Source organism: Manduca sexta, chromosome 8 (assembly GCF_014839805.1).
Source record: "Manduca sexta isolate Smith_Timp_Sample1 chromosome 8, JHU_Msex_v1.0, whole genome shotgun sequence".
Taxonomy (NCBI): domain Eukaryota; kingdom Metazoa; phylum Arthropoda; class Insecta; order Lepidoptera; family Sphingidae; genus Manduca; species Manduca sexta.
In genome coordinates, this window is record NC_051122.1 from 12,129,523 (window position 1) to 12,147,276 (window position 17,754).

Here is a 17,754-nt window from a genome sequence, read left to right on the forward strand (position 1 = left end):
TTATTGTTTTGTTGAAAGATCTTTCTTTTTACTCTCGCATGGTGCTGGAGCAAATTTTAGGTCGGGTCAAGGAGACCAAACTCCATGCTACGCCACTGTCCAGTGCCCAGAAACATCATCTTCAGCTTTTGGAAGACTATTGCTATACATAGGCTTCCCCTAAAGATTTCAGAAACACCCGCAGATTGCAACTTTTGTAGACATGGTGCGACTCTGCTAAGTGACCTTTCGACGAGTTGAATTTTTGGATTAGCTGATGTAAGTCCAGTAACTACGGTTCGGGTAGGATAAACTGCGTCGAGATCAGGGGATCCCAAAGTATTTTTGTCACGTCGCCCTGTGGTCTAAAATAGAAATTCCTACGCCCCTCTTCTCTTCAATGCCAGGAAAAGGAAGCCCCGTTATCACCAAGTATCTTTACTAATATTATAAAAATAAGGTTGTTTTTATATAATGTTTTCACGCCTTTATTTCTCAAATCATTTTGTCATGAGTACAGACGTATAGCAACTTAGGGACATATGGTACCTTTCATCCATAAAAGTACTGTTCCCCGGGACCCCGAGGCATTAAAATTTATTGATGTCTAGATTAACGCTTCCTTCACATGGCACGCCTCCCAAGGGAGCGCCTTCCACTTTGATAAGCAACGGACTAGATACTTTCCACTAAGTGTTTTGGCAGTATGTCAGCCTTGTCTATGGTAGCATTGTTTCAGTAGTCGCAGAGTATTGGATCAGCAAAAAACCCGTAATTAGTTCCACTGTAAGTTGCACAAGCCAGTACTTTAGACTCAGTGCGCCCTTCGACACTATAAATCAATGCGCAGACGCATTAAAGTCGCTAATTAATTGTGCCATAAAGGCCTACTGGGTTACGACGCACTTGCTGATATCAAAAGTTGAATTATGACATAATTACATTTACCCGTTATTTAGTTATAAATTGTATTCGATATATAATTGAGTTATAGGTGTCACCACACATTATCTTTATATGGAATGCATATAAATAATGAATCCAAATAAAGACTTGCTTACATATTAAAAAGGAATGTACAAGGCTACAGCTTTTGGCATCCTCTGGTTCCTCAAATATGAAGTCTCTATAATGTCGATCATGAAAAACTCATTTAAAATACATCCATTTATTTCATATAATATCATTGTCAATTAAAGAAATTAGTATCACATGAAAAATACATAGCAAATTCTAATTACAGATTTCCTATCAAATCACCATAATCTGAAGTCTATTATATACATACTATTTACAAAAATATACACCTCTATTAAAATGTACATTATAATATTTAAAACAAATACACCAATTGTCTACGTTTAATATGAACATGGAGACTAATGACTCTACAAATAAGAATATTTTGAATATTCACAATTTTAAAATTCTATGCTTATATCTATATATCTCTATATCTCAAAATGCTGAATTTATTTTGGCCGCCCGGAAGTAAGTAACTTTTGCACCGTCTGTTACTCTTTATTAATGTCTAAAATATTTTTTGCGGACCACACTAATTGCGCCACCGCTCGTGTCTCCTCTTAGGCCTGCCAAATAATATTCCGTTTAAAGTAGCTGAAGATAGATAAATTCAATTCTAGTATAAGCCATAATTTTATAAACTCTTCTATATATAAAGAACAGAATTACAAAAAAGAAAAAAATTTAAACTCAAAATACTCACATTCGCAATCATCGTTAGTACAACCTCATAAAAAACTAACCATGAGGAAAATATACACTTCATGTTATCTCATACATTAACAATCTAATAACAATAAATAACTTTTTTATAATTTGATCAAATACTGTAAAACACATCACATTTTCTGTATAAACGTAACATATATTAATAAAATATTTGCCAGAAAATACAGACAATATGAGTGGCAGCACAGTTTCCTGCGCTTTTTAACGCCAATCTCGACATATTTTTTTCATAGCAAATGTATTTTCTATTTACAATGACTTTTGGCTTTTTTTATTCGATTCAGTTATATTTACAGCTTTTTTTTGGATAAGAATGTGAAAACATAAATAATAATATAGCAAAAAGAATATGAAAAATACAAATCAATATTTTGTTTTGTTGAAGAATATGTTACATAATCTAAAGATTAATTAATATCAAAAAGCCAAAAATAAATCAGTAAAAATATTTGCAAATTCAATAATACGTAATATCTACGGTAAAAAAACATAATATTATTACGTTTAAGAATATTGACATGCTCAGGTTTGGCTATCTTCAACAAAGAATTAAAACCAATAACTCTGTAAAATATTCTATATAGTATTACATTAGTCCAAAATATTCTAATCAAAAAGTTCAAACATCCCCTTTTAATTCCCAAAGCACAAAAATGTTCACCGGTCATTTTGCTATTTATATAAAAGTCAAGGAATAAAATTCTATTCTAAATCAATTACTGCGCCAGTTCCCTGCATTCGTCACTTCTTAGCCTAACCGCGACTTTTCAAACAGGCCATAGAGATTGGCGACAATTTATGTCTTTAAAACATTACGTTCACTAATAAAAAAAGGTAATTATTTTTAATTGCCACCTTTCAGGGAATATTGCAGGAACGGTAATGCATTTTTTCCCCTATTACAATAGTATAAAATACGGAAGATCATATGTCAATTCTGTAGATATGCCGTAGTTAAAAGTTTTTTATATTCATATAGGGATCGATCGTCGTAATGGACCAATCAGAATATAGTTGTATGTTCAACCTCAAATGTGTTTGGACTGGTTTAGTTTTGGAATCCGTCTATAGATCGATCCAATATAAAATTCCGATAAATTATTATTTCTATTCCTAAGTTACTAAATCCTAAGCAAACTAAATCATGTCCCAGTTGCAACTAATATGCGTGGATATACCCAACTATCAATATTTATAAGGAACCTCTCCAAACATCTATAATTTGCAATTGCGCTAAGTGTTCCGTTATTTAATTGCTAAAATAATATGTTTATTGTCTACTACATTACATGAGATTTCTCTACTTATCACGATGGTAACGTCAGGAAGCGATTTACAAATTATATTTTATTCAAAAAAGGTTGTAAATTTCTATATAAACACTGGATTGCAATCCACAGTCAAAAATTATAAAATTTACATATTCATAAACGCTTTTACCTTTGTGTCGTCAATTTCTTTAATACTTACATAAAACAATAAACTTAAAGTCGAGAACCTAAAACATCCCTGACACACTAAGTAATCTTTTTTTTCATATGTCATTGTGTTTTCATTTTCATCAATAAATTAATATATGGACGAACAAGTTAAAACTTTAAACATATTTAAAACACGGAATGATGTATTTTTTTTATAAATTAATGCGGTCATCAACTACATACATAATACAATTATTTATCTATCAATCGGAATATTGGTCGGAAATCAGAGCTAAGAATATTGACCAACAGAATCGCTTGAAAATTCAGCTAAACTGAGCTATGTATGATGGAACGAAGATACGTGAAATACTATTGTTCAATAAACTCAATAGCCCAGCTCCCTTCTCGCTTTCGAATTTTATTTTTATTAACATTAAATAGTTTGGATAACCCTGTTCAATGTACTAACAGTGAGGTAATCTAACCTCTGCATCATTCATTATCAGTCAGCCTTTGTGGCATGTTCCTCTGTTTGTACCTCTTGTCGATGACGTAGATGATTCCGCTGAGCGCGAGGAGGACAGGCACTCCGAGACCGATGGATATGATGATGATCACGAACAGGGAGAACCCTTCGACTGGCGGCGTGCCGTAGCCGGCCGTGAATGACCTGTGTGGACACAAATATATACTTACTTGCAGATAATGGCACACATGAGCGCCGCCAAGATTAATTTTAGGTAGATTCATCTGCATCTACGCACTATACTACATAATATTTTTGATTCACATCGCGCGGTTATTGAAAACGTTTTATCATTAAAAAAAAATACCGTCTGTGGTCGATTGTTCTCATTATTGCAGATTTATTCAGTAACTTATATTTTCTGTGATTTTTCTGGGCAGAGTGAGTGCACGTGCAACCCCTTCCCGGCGCCCATGGTGGCACGAGTCGTGAGCAAATCCGTGATTGGTCAGTTTTGACTGTTTCGCGCGATTGGATACTCAGTCGATGCTCGTTGTCTATTGGCTTACATGGGTCACGGGACTCAATAAACTATCGTCCAATTTGTTACGCGAACTCTCACCACTATAAATCTGTGCTCATGACTTGTGCCGTTTACTGTACATTTATTGATGTCACTTAGGCATTCACAGTTCTTTACTATGAATACAAGAATAATTAAATGAAATCAATAGATCACGGTTGAAAAAAATATTTTTGCTAATAGCATCGATCTAATAATTTCCTTAATATGAACAGTTGCAAAAATTCTGGCTATCTTTCTCGCACACTCGTATTGCAATAGATTTACGACACTTATTAGGTATTAACCTTTTGATAAAAAGAATTCAATTAACTATGACAAGTGTGTAATCCATAGTTTATGAGTGTCGACATGTACAGACATACAAAAGAACTCACCAGGCAGTGTAGTTGTGTTTGGTGTAGAAGCCGTCTCCTGGCATGCCGAAGGACACGAAGGTCTGAGCTCCGAATATATCCTTATTGACGGCAAGGGGTCTCAGAACTCTTGCCGCGTTGGACCCCGTACTGCAATAGACGTTCAATATTTATTGATGCTCTTTCTAGAGTCAAACTCTACCGAACAGAGTGAAAATAAACAAAATCAAGATCAAAATTGCCAGATAACGGACGCGTTCAATAAATAATCTTAATCGCTACCTTTGGATAGATCTCAAAAATAGATCAGAATAAAGATTGCTTCACTTCTCTTTCTATCTTTTTCAATTTATCGCCAAAATGAACCAATCAGAAGGATTTTTTGGGCAAACATATATTTCTTTTTATCCGTATCGGACCGAAGATTAAAATTGGGATTGTTTCTTGTAATGGTCTATAGTTACTTGTTGAATGGCGACATGTGCACGTTGGTGGAAGACGAGACTTCTCGCTTGGGGTCCGTGTACGCGACCGGACGGAACTGCAGGTACCCGCCCTCCTCGCCGGCGAACGACTGAGGGGTCTTGATCTCAATAATCTGGGATAAATTCCATTTATCATTAACACTGTATAGCGGCGATAGCCTAGTTGGCTGTGGAACGGACTGTCGAGACGAATGTACGCAGGTTCAAATCCCAAGGACACACACCTCTGATTTTTCTAAAAAATTATGTGTGTATTTTTTGTGAATTATCGCTTGCTTTAACGGTGAAGGAAAATATCGTGAGGAAATCTGCATACCTGAGAAATTCCCTATAGGAATTTTCAGGGGTGTTTGAAGTCTACCAATCCGCGCTAGGTCAGCATGGTGGACTAAGGCCTAATCCCTCTCAGTAGTAGAAGAGGCACAACAGTGGGACAGTATATAATATAGGACTGATATTATTATTATATATTAATACTGTAGACGACCAGAAAAGTTTTTTAACTATTTTTTTTTTATGATGTCCAAAGAAAATGCCGACCGGCAAAAGATACAAGCATCTCTGGACGGTCGGCACAGTCATGCCGGCCTGCATAATTGCTCCTACACGCTCTTAAATTAGGAGTAGGGAGCTTTCCTTATAATCTCAATTACTGTACAAAAACAATATTATATATCTGGAAGATTAATAAAAACACAACAAGGTGGGATTCTTTATAGACAATATTACATAATGGAGGCGGCTTATATGATCTTTACTTTCTGCCAAAATATAAGATCTAAAGCTCACGCACACATTTATAAAACTGTTGTATTTGGCAGATCATTTATCCCCGAAGTGGTATACAGAGGCGCAACTAGGGCACCCATTTTTCGCCAAGTGTGTTCCGTCCCATGACGTGATAGGGGGCGAGCCTATCGCCATATCGGGCACAAACTCCAGACTCCGGGTTAATACTGTACAGAAAAACCCAAATATTACTTTGCCCGACACGGGATTCGAACCCAGAGCGCTGCTGTACCGCGCATGCAGTACAATTACGCCAGCGAGGCATTCACAACACAACACGGCATAAGTATGCGTGTTGCATTTCCTGTGTACTAGTTACATTGATTGTGACATTTATTTTGTTCAGGGCTTTGGGTACATGCGCGTCCTTGCACATTTGAAAGGTTTATCTCAATAGGTATTTGCGGGTGTCTGAAATACATTTTCTTCTATACACAACTATTATCTGAGACAAACTTTTGTTCTCAGTTTTCCTACTGTAGATAGTCCATCGCAAGTGACGTTTGAATGACATAAATGGGTCATGAGATGATTCTCATGAATATATTAATCCTTTGGCCATAAGGCAATATTATCACATTACACGCTTTTCTCATATTTATGCAACACAAGTATATGCACAAATAATACAAAAGTATGTATTTGTGTTAAATCTAGGGGAGCTGGGGCACCTGCCTTACATGGTATCCAGGCCTACTTACTTCAAAAACTCCTGGTGTGTGCTCGTCATCCAAGCTCTTCCTGGTTATGAAATGTAGTTCATCAGCCTGCTGGATATCCGTCGGTAGGAGCACCATGTTGAGGGCAAACCGAGAGCTGTTGAACCGACGCGAGCTGGTCAGGTTCACGAGGCTCACGTCCACCAGGGTGGAGTTGGCGGTGTGGATCAGGTGCGGCAGATCCGACGCGTAGTCCGTGAACGGCAGGTACCGGAGCTGGGGAAGATTTTGTCGTCTAAGAGCTGATTCCATAATGTTATCCACCGGTTAACATATCAGACAGCAAGGTTTCACAGTTCAAGTATATTTTATTTGACAAATATGGTATTCATTATCCAATGTAGATAGTACTCATTTCATTACAGTTTATTTGGGAGTATAAATTAGATAGATAGATTTTGTATTTAGTCGGTTTATACATTTGTGACCCATATCATTTACTCAGTTGTGGAATGTGCCGTTAATGCATATAATGCTCTCTTGTTTACCATTTATTTGGTAGTTTCACTTTTATATATGGTTTCCCTATAATATACGATATTATCGTTTACTCAGACCTCGTGAAATTATATAATTATCAACTTGTCTCCCCCCTGGGCCATCGGCTGACGACACTCTTGGGTCTTATGCTGCAATATAAATAAGGTACAAGTTCGAAGTTTCGATACACACGCAACGTTGGACATTTCTGATTGTTTGACGTATATTCAAATTACAAGCAAGTTTCCTCGGGATTATTTACCGATATGCGACACAAATTATGTCGAAAGAATAGTAAGTACATTAGCCTCGTCTCTGCCTATCTCGCCAGGAAGAAACGCGTGAGGAACAAAAGGCATGAGCTTATCTATGCCACACATTTCAGGATACAAACATGGATTTGCGATAAAGAAACACAATGATATAAAAAAAAACTATTAAATATGCAATAGAGATAGCGGGCTGTGTCGCAATGCCGTGTCAAGGCGAGTCGTTTGTTCGCGCTCGTGCTACAGATAAGCCGCTGCGGTAAAGGATTCAAGTCCAAAAGATATCGCGTGAACTAAACGTGACACTGACATAGATTTGAAAGAATACTGATTTTCAGATGGTTATCAAGAATTTAGAGTATATAATTTCCTTGGGTTACAAATTGAATTACGAATATTATAGTTTGATAAATTGATTATATTATTAAGATAACGCAATCGATTAGAATCGATTACGTCAGTTTTGAATCGATACCAAGTTTTGTCTCACAAAAATTCACATTCGCTCTACTGCTTTTTATATGCATGTATTATCAATGTTTTTCAGTTCTTACCTTAACCTCAACAGTTCCTGGCTTGTGTCTAAAGTGTCCATCGACGCGTACCATCACCTCTTTATCGTTTAAGACTGCGTCCGCCCTGGTCCATGTCAAATGTTCTAGAGAATCATAGTGGTAGGGACTCTGGGGCGTCATATATCCAACGTCTTCTGTGTCATTGTATTCATATAACTGGAAAACAAATGGTTATGTACAAACAAAAATATTAAAATGAAATTATTTCTAAACTTACTTCTTACTAATACTATACATTTGAATGTGAATGGAAATGTTTGTTTGAAGTAGATGCAGAACGCTGAACGGATTTGGTTGTAAGTAACAGATTGTTTCTGAGTAACAGGGTAAAACTATTTTAAGATTCAATAAAACAGTGTAAACATAGTGGGGTTATACACCCATTTCACTCGCACCCCCGTATAACAATGGCGCAGACGTCACGGCTATCGATCATCTATCATAGATTGTATTTGACACTTATCCATGCCATCACATCACAGACTTATAGTCTTAGAGGATTTTAAAACTGTTTTATATTTTATTATTGTTTTTCCTTATAAAAATATGATAAAAAATGGTATCATCTCCTGAATTAAAAATACAGCACGTCATTTTCAACATGGCAAAACCCAGATCAGGTTTCACTAGTAATATTGTTCGCATTACAAACTACAATCTGTGCCGCGCCGCCCACTGACTCATAGGTTATGACCTACATACATGTTTGTCTAACCAAATAGTTTATCAAACTGCATACACATATTATGCATTAATACAATTCTTATACAACATCCTTTAAGGGTTTATAATGTTTGGCTGAGTAATGAGATGTTGTGGTTTTAGATTGTATGAAAAACAACATAATATAACTAATACTATAACTACACTTATATTATAAATTTTAATATGTTGGGATGCTTATTAGAACGAAACTCAGAAACAGCTCCATACAAAATTTCATCAAAATCTATTTGGTAGTTTTTGAGTTTATCACCATCAGACAGAAAGATGTGGCGGAGAACTTGGCTTTATATTATGTAAAGATAAAATATAGGTTGCAGAGAAGGGTGGATATTATAAAAAGGGAAGATGACACTGGACAGACTACTGATTATGTGTAGTGATATTCTTTTTAATCAAGCTAGAGATATGGTTTTCTTGTTATATATATGAAAATAATAAGATGGTAATTTGTAATGTTTGACTGGTTAGTAATGGTAAGTCAGTGGGAATATTATTTGGACTTCACTACTAGTTAAATGGCATTAATCAAACAAAGTAATACTTGGGTATACAATTTAAAATAAAAAGAAACATCTTCTTACCTTGTATAAGCTCGTAAAGAACGAATATTTTATAGTACCATTAAAAAAGAAATCTGAAATTGAAGTACCATTCCAATTCACAACTAATGAAGAATTGGTTTCACCTATCACCAAGGTGATTAATGGTGGTCCGTATATGAAGTCCCATACTAAATGCATGGTGTCTTTCGGCCCCTCAGCTCTTATGTACATCAGAGTTTTGTCTGTCCCACATCCTACACATCCTGGGTTTAGTTGTGTTACTATCTGTAACGATTATGATTTTATTAAAACCTCATTTAATTATTTATGGGAATTTATTATCTAGTATTAAATTGAAAAATATGTACAGAGTATGTGTAGTGATTTAAATAGTTTTATTATTATGACATTAGAGTATTGAATATTTAAATTAATTGGGGGACATGGGTGTTCAGTAAATGAATTTATTAGGAAAATGCTTTTATATATACCAAGAAAAATATATTTATATTATTAAACTCATCGATTGGAGTCGTAAAAAGTTAAATGTAGATGGTATAAGGAACAAAATATTTTGTTTAATTAATATATTATGTACAGGATTCTTAATTTGGTCAGTCAAAGGGAACCTATCCATTCATTTATTCAATGTTTGATTAATCAATGCTCTTCTAATTGCAATGAGCTGGATAATTTTAATAGCATATTTTATTTAAACCAAATCTTTCTGAATTAAAAGGTCAAAGTAATTTAGCTGTGATGAATCATTAATATTAATATAGCCTAAAACATGTTAAGTATAGATAACAAAAGTTGATTTGCAAATTGAACACAAAAAATTCAACATTTTGCTCTTTATTAATTTACATAATTTCCGTGTCTGAATATATACAGGTGTACAATCTACGTCACATCTACCAAATACTCACAGCTGGTGCGATCTCAATTACCAAAAACACAAAAGTCTGTCACTAAGCCCATACAATAAATAAAAGGAATTATTTACCTTTCTGTCCTGTCCGCGTGCCATAGATAGTACAAAAACAATTAATAAAGCACGTAAATGCATTTTATCGTCAAGGGAAGTATTAATTTCACACAAAATAACAATTAATGCTTTGTTATTGTACTCTCGAGTCAACAAAAGATAAGTGCGAATGGCACGTGTTGCATTCCCCGTCTTCGACAAATAACCACATTCGATAACCACTATCACTATTTTGAATTTATTGCTTTCTCTTCGTTGTGCACTGTGCACGCAGATTATTATTATAATAGTAAATTACGATCGACTATCCAACTGTTGACACCCCCCAAACCTGCGTCATAAGTAATATCCGAATAAATTAGATTCAATGTTTGCTATTAATATTTTTTTAAAACGATCAATAACTGAGGGTTTATTAACAATACGTGGGAAAGGGTTAGAGTAACAAAAATTTTATTTATAGTACCTACCTATTTAAATTAGTTGGATTTTAAAGTTTATTCGTTCGGAAATTGGAAGTTACAACTTTCAAATTTTATTTGATCATTATATTTATTATTTTCTCAATTTTATGTTTTATTTTTGTTTCTCAATTGGACATATATAAAAATCACATCTTCCTGCAAAAATTAAAGGAAATAAAAGAATTAAAAAAATGATTATTGTTTTATGAAAAAAGTCAAGTATACACAAAATAAAGTCTTACGCAGAGATCAATAAACTAAGTCCTACGGCTACATAGGTAGTACCCGTGAAAAACACGTTTCTTTTGGTTCTACCTGAGTATGCTGTTCTATGCTTGTTATTGTTCTGAGGTTCTATCATTTCACAAATCCATACATTCCTCGATACTTCTAAGACTGCTTCTTGCTTACCTCAGAAAATCCCTCAAAACAATTGATTTCCCATTATTTCAGCCGCGCGGTTCGAAACTTTAGGTTTTATAAAAGAAGAGTGTATGAGTATATTTATTTTTTTAAGACGAAGCTTTGTATTGTACGTAATAGAAGCATACACAGACGAATAGATAATAATTCCATGGTCTACACGCAAACGCCTAAAATCATCCAATGAAATGTCAAGAATTTTAACTGTTGTCATCAAATACGAACCAACCAATCAGAATAAAGTTAGCTTGACACCCGTACAAATAAACTTATTGATTGGTTTATTTTTACCTCAGAACAATGCTTGTCATTGTTCTGAGATTTTTACCATTAACACATAGTTAGCGGTTGGGATAGTTTATACGGAACGGGATGACAGCTAACACTCCATTGTTTATTTGGATTACATATAGCGATGACGAAAGTACATTGTACAATGTAAACAAGAACGTAGCGTGTTTAATTAGTGAATCTTATTAATTTTATACATTTCGAAAGTATTAACAAATATATCAACATAATTTGTACAGTGATTAGCGTAATCAATAAGTATAGCTGCAGACTGCGATTGTCAAATTAATAGAGATAAGAGTAGAAGCATTCGAGATTTGATTTGGTTTCTCGCAGTATTTTTAAGCCATATACTGATAATATCCTTGTGGCTCCCGCATAATCAAGGAGGTACAGGGTCTTACGGGCGTCGTGAGGGAGGTGCCCCTGTATTAAGATAAATCACTGAATAATTCTACAATAGGAAGTATCGACCACGGAGGTATTTTATAAAAAAGCATTTTTAAAAACCCGCGCGACTTGAGTTAAAAAACAAATGCTACTATAAAGTACAGTGCGTACGCGCAAATGCCTCCCTAAAACTAATATTAGTATCCATGACTGCATGAAAGTGAGAGAAACAACACATAACACTAATCTCTATCGACCTACAAATTAACTGAATGTATAAATATTACTCCTACTAATAAATGCGAATGTCATCGATTTAGATGACGTTTGCCACAAAAATAAACCAAGCCCTTTATTAACATTTAGGCTCTCACTCTTTATCCTGGTAACTTGCTCTAGATTTTTTTTTTAAATAGATGGCGCTGTTGTCGTACATTTTCCGTTAATTGCTACAGTGGTTTAGTGATGTTTGTATCGGGGATCGATTTTAACTCGAGAAAACGGAATGCTTAATAAAACATAATTTTATTCTTATCGTATATTATACATTTAATTATTCAGTTTTATGAGTCGGATTCACTCTCGCTGGTCTTGGTGTCGGTTTTCTTGCGTCCCCCGTCTTCGCTCATGGGTGAGTGGTCCCGCTTCTGCTTCTTTTTGTTCTGCTTCCGCCGCGCTTTTAAACTTGGTCCAATCTCGAAGCCAGTCCTATAAAATATGTATGGAATTTTTATTAAGAATATATAATATTATTCATCATATACTGAATGGATAAAAGTGCTTTCGGTGTGATAAGCCATAGAATAATCGTGTGATAATTTTACATTTGGATGCCACTTCAACTCAATTGGTTGTCAGATAAATAAAATCCTAATGGCCTATGGTAATGAAAGCAAATACTTTTTGCAACATGTTCGGAACAATGTAGCGGCGACCCACATTGGAATGTGCTAGAGACTAGACTTACACTGGGAGGTAAGTATTGTATTAGGTATTAAATATCTATAGGGACCTTTTCTTTTTTTGATCGTGACGATACATTTGTTAGCCTGGCAAGGGATAGCTTAAGTAGAGTAAGTGAGACAACCTTCGATATGTTTTTTTTTTATCAATTCATTTGTGTGCTAGTAGTACACGCGTAGCGCTAAACATATTTGTTATATGACCCGCATTCAATGTGTTAACATCTGGTGCAGTAAAGTCAAAATGAAGTAGTGTTGAATAAAGGTAGTGGTGAGGTGTACTTGAGTGTGGCGCGCGTGCCGGGTCCCCAGTTGGGCGCGGGGTTGTGCTGGTAGCGCAGGCGCGCGTCGCGGCGGCTGGCGGGGTTGGCGTCCGCGCGCGGCGACAGCTCCACGGTGCTCGTGATGTCGCGAGACAATATGTGGCGCGCCACCGCGTCGCTCTCCAACCTGGAACGTATATTAATAGGTGTGTTTCCGATAGGAAAAGTTGTCTAAAGTAAGGGTGTGTGTAGGTACGCTAGCTTCAAACATTGTTCCAGCTATGAAAAAAAAACTAAAATCAGGAAATCCAGGACAAGGTTTGTCTTTGTGCCAAATTTCATCGAAATGCGTTAAGCAGTTTCTGAGTTTACTTTTAATAAACTTCTAAATATCTTTATGAAAGTACTCATTTATAACATTAGTAGGAGTAACAAATCATATACAGCGTGTTTAAAATATAGTTATTGAAAATAAATATACTTAAAAAGGGTGTAAACTAGTTTTTAGTTGATTAAACTTCTAATTAATATTAAAACATATTTTATACTTCGTTATGAAACTAGTTTTTGGATTCTATCGCAGTTTATTGAGTTTAATTTTTTTTCCAAGAAATTCGCGATAATTGCCTTTGTAAAAAAAAACATACAATTTCTTATTACTCACTTGCTGGCTTTAGCCGGGTGTTCCTTGGCCCAAGTTCTGACGACGTCCCACACGAACTGCGCCGGCGCGTCCGTCTTTATGGACAGCTTTGACGCGTGCGAGTACGATACACGGTAACCGGCGTTCAATATGGCCGACCTGGAACGAAATTACGTGATGTTTATATTCTGTTAAGGCGATACCTCAAGGTCCATTTTCATACATTTTGTTTCACCTTTAATCTGGGTAACTAAACAAGTATTGGCAAGTAAAGAATTTAAATTCACGTCTAGTTAGTGATTAGTTCTCGCAGTTGAAAGAAAAACGTAAAAATAATTAATAATCATGGATATTTCTGCCTTTAAAATTTCGTCATATTAAATTAATCACTTACTAGACGTGAATTTAAATTCTTTACTTGCCAATACTTGTTTAGTTACCCAGATTAAAGGTGAAACAAAATGTATGAAAATGGACCTTGAGGTATCGCCTTAACTACGTGGGTGTAAATTGTATGAAATTTTCTAGTACTTATTTACATGACACAATAATATTTATTGTTTATAGGTTAAGTCCTACGTGTCGTAGTACAGATAGCGGCACGAGACGTGAGCATACTCGTGATTGGCTGGATTGAACGATTTTTTACGCGATTGGTCCTTCCGTTGATGCTCGTTGTTTATTGTCTAAAACGTAGTATATAGTTCCTATACACTTTCGTCGAATTTGTAATTATGCGAGCTTCCACCACTGTTCATCTATGCATAACTTCTGCTGTTTATTGTACGTAGCTATTCGACCACAATAAACCTACCTCATGGTCAGCATGGGCATCGTCTCCAAGTGTACGGCACCAAAGAGCCGTTGCATCACGTAGTACAGTGGAACATCATGAAGTTCCTCTCTGATGACGGACAGCACGCCCGCCATGCGCTTCGACGTGTTGAACAACATCGGGTTCTCTTCCACGTGTACGAGCACTCGACTCACGAACGCCTCGTCATGGATCGGGTGAGACCAGATGGGGCCGCAAAGCTGGTAACATTGACAAAGTTGCTTTTAAATTGTGGCTTCTTTTACAATTATGGTTTAGACAAGTACATTGAATGTTTTTTTTAATCTAAAGTTTGTTTTGAAATATGGAGATGAGATATTACTATGGAATTTAGGAAATTAAAAAAATAAACTAATCATTACAAACAAAAAATGGTTAGGTATGTAGGTACTACTACAACGTAGATATGACTACAACGGCGGATTGTCTGTCTTAGTATTCATCACAAAGTGCACACCCTGTATAAGGCAAGTACAACATTTTAAACAAAGATTTTGTCATTCTATCCACAAATAATTTAGGAAAGACTAACAGTAATAATAATAAAAAATATGCTGCAGCTGAAAAATCGACTTACACGTAGTGTCTGATTGCAATGTTCACAGTGATCGCTTATCGACGGAATAGGCGGGAGGCAGGTCTTTAACTTGTCAGGATTCTTCTCTGTAGGATGCGGCTTCAACGTGCCCATCGGCAGAAATGTTATGGCGTCACAGCCCACACAGTGCTTTACCATGGACAGTTTACTGAAAATTATGAAGTATGTTAATATATTTTACAACAGATAAGGCTTATTAATTATACATAGAGTAATAAAAAAAAGATAAATCTTTGAAAAATTTGAATGATAAAATAATCAACCTGTATTAAACACATGTAAACGTCGAAAAATACTGACGAATGTTTGAAGGTGTGCTAGACGGCTTAGATCTTGTGAAATTACTATTTTTTTGTTTTACTATTACAACTTTAATTTCACATAAAATGTTTTTTTTTGGTTTTTGTTTTTATTAATATTATAAAGAGGAAGAGTTTGTTACTTGTAGAGGCTAATCTCTGGAACTACTGAGCTGATAAAAATAATTCCTATTACAAAGCTACATTATTCCTAAGTGCATTGGTAACTTTTTATTCCAAGAAGAAATTTATTTTGAAAACCTTTTTACGCAGGCGGGGCCGCGGGCAATAGCTACTTATCTATAAAAGTTTACACCAGTAAAACAATTATAATAATAGATGCTTACGAAATAGTCTGCTTGCATATCTCTGCTCCGTTGTATATCTTCACAAATACTCTCACATAAAAATCCACCGATATACTGAGCAGCGGTACTATGTACCTGCCGTAGCGGTTTGCGTGACTCTCTATACATTGCAAGAGTATCCTTAGAGCCTGTAATAAACATTTAATGTCTGAAATTAATCAGGGAAATTATCAATCAAAGGATTTATTTGTATGAGCTTGTGTACTGTAACATACTTTGGTTTATCCTGGGGATTAGACCAAAGATTAAGGTTGAGATCTTTTTTTAAAAATGGCCATAAGACAATCAAAAATTATAATTAAAAATGTTTTTAAATCCTATCTTTCTGACCTTTAAACTTTTATAAAAAATAAAAATGTGAACTTCACTCACCATTTCATGGCAACACTTTGCCTTAACACTTATAGATCCGTATTTAGAGTAGCATGTTTCAGGAGAGTTGCCGGCCAACACCGCCATGTCCGTCGCCGTGACCAGCAGCAAGCCACCATCTTGCACGCATTGCACTGCACTGTCCAGGAACCCAGATGGACAGCCATATGGGTCCAAATCCACGGCCGCGAAACGCTTTGGATGTTTGTTTTTCATCATTAATATGCTTAAAAAGAATTTGATTTTTGTGATTCGAGTAAATTATAATATAAATATGCAGAAATGGATTAAAAAGGGATCAATAAGGTTTTTAAGCAAAATATCTTTGTCAATAAAAAGTGATTTTGTTGGTCTTTTATTTTGAGACAAAGTTAAGCATAATATAATTATATGTATACAGATAAACAATCATTATAATATTAAAAATAATAATTCAATGCAATACAGTAATTAAATAAATACTCTACTGAGCCTTACCATGCATCCTCTTGGCTGGTCTCAATAATGTCTTTTACCATATTACGTTCCACATTATATTTCATGGTCTCCACAGCTTCTTCTGACATGTCATTGGCTACCACTTTTGTCACATTCGGTATTTCCTTTGCGTATCTTATGCTTCTCAATCCAGTTGCCGCTAGAGCCTCTAATATATGCACCTCAGTCTAAAAAATATAAAACATTAATTAGTATAAAATTCACATACATATTTGGTTTCATAGAGATAATAATACTGCTTGAAATCAATGTGAAATAGCAGTTTGCTGTTACTATTTCGTAAGATTTGTGAGGTATTAGAAACCTCAAATAGCCCCTACAAATACTAAATCCTTATTTCCTTCCTTTAAGTTTGGCAGAGCATTATAACATTTTTTTATTACCTCAGGAACAAAAATAGCATCTTGAAAGATTTTTTCACATCTCCTTGCTTTCTGTAAAGTTTTTTTTTGTGTTTCTTCCTTATATTCCTTTGCAAATATAGTGAGGACTGCAATGCTAAGATCTCGGTTAAATTCTTGCACTGGGTTGTAAAATACTTTATCTGAAGACACAGACAACTCTGCTGCCCCTTCTCTTATGTATGCTGTAGAACCATCAGATGCCATTCTAGTAATTATCTAAAAATAAAGTTAGGAAATATTACATATTAACTAAGTTAGGGCAATGTATTTGATATTCCTAGAGATAATAAAGTTTATATAAAGTTAACCTCTGGTTAAGTACGTGAGTATATAAATGCATAGGCTGTAATTTCACTCTGGGTGTTTTTTCTTTTGTAAAATAACTGCAATAATTCTACGTGCCTTTAGGATATTTTTATCCCGTTAATACCCGAGCTGTGAAAGAACAAGTTTTGTTCCGTAAGCTATCTGTACTTCATTTCTTACTTATTATTCACATAAAAGAGATTCACATTAGAAATGTAAGTTATTGGTACTTATAAATAATATGGGAAACAAACTGCTGTTGATCACTTGTTCGTTGGTGATCTCCTTTTATCCTGGTTTCATTTATTATTAACATACATTATGAAATATGAGTAACATAGTATACACTAACCTGTTGAGTTATTCTATTAAAAATACGATATTTATTTAAAAACATTCGATTCAAAACACATGGCCAATGCTGATGCAGAATTTGACAGATACCTATTGATAAATTTTGTCAATTATTATTTGACAGTGACAGTGCATGCGTTTTCCATTTTGT

At 35.1% G+C, this 17,754-nt stretch overlaps 2 protein-coding genes across 2 annotated transcripts; both read right to left on the minus strand.

Annotated features, from left to right (window-relative positions):
• Nucleotides 1-1,131: 1,131 nt before the first annotated feature.
• LOC115444804 (glycosylated lysosomal membrane protein B) lies at nucleotides 1,132-10,535 on the minus strand. The gene is made up of 7 exons (XM_030170718.2): nucleotides 10,152-10,535; nucleotides 9,185-9,430; nucleotides 7,857-8,033; nucleotides 6,536-6,769; nucleotides 5,025-5,158; nucleotides 4,582-4,710; nucleotides 1,132-3,825 (listed from the first exon to the last, which is right to left on the minus strand). The coding sequence occupies exons 1-7, from the start codon at nucleotides 10,212-10,214 to the stop codon at nucleotides 3,648-3,650; spliced, it is 1,161 nt and encodes a 386-aa protein (XP_030026578.1). The 5' UTR covers nucleotides 10,215-10,535; the 3' UTR covers nucleotides 1,132-3,647.
• Nucleotides 10,536-12,224: 1,689 nt separating this feature from the next.
• On the minus strand, nucleotides 12,225-17,711 carry LOC115444798 (probable tRNA (guanine(26)-N(2))-dimethyltransferase). Its single transcript, XM_030170710.2, has 10 exons — nucleotides 17,602-17,711; nucleotides 16,923-17,159; nucleotides 16,519-16,706; nucleotides 16,042-16,267; nucleotides 15,649-15,797; nucleotides 14,982-15,150; nucleotides 14,384-14,604; nucleotides 13,591-13,728; nucleotides 12,946-13,113; nucleotides 12,225-12,409 (listed from the first exon to the last, which is right to left on the minus strand). Exons 1-10 carry the CDS (start codon nucleotides 17,644-17,646, stop codon nucleotides 12,265-12,267), a joined length of 1,686 nt encoding a protein of 561 aa, XP_030026570.1. The 5' UTR covers nucleotides 17,647-17,711; the 3' UTR covers nucleotides 12,225-12,264.
• Nucleotides 17,712-17,754: the final 43 nt, after the last annotated feature.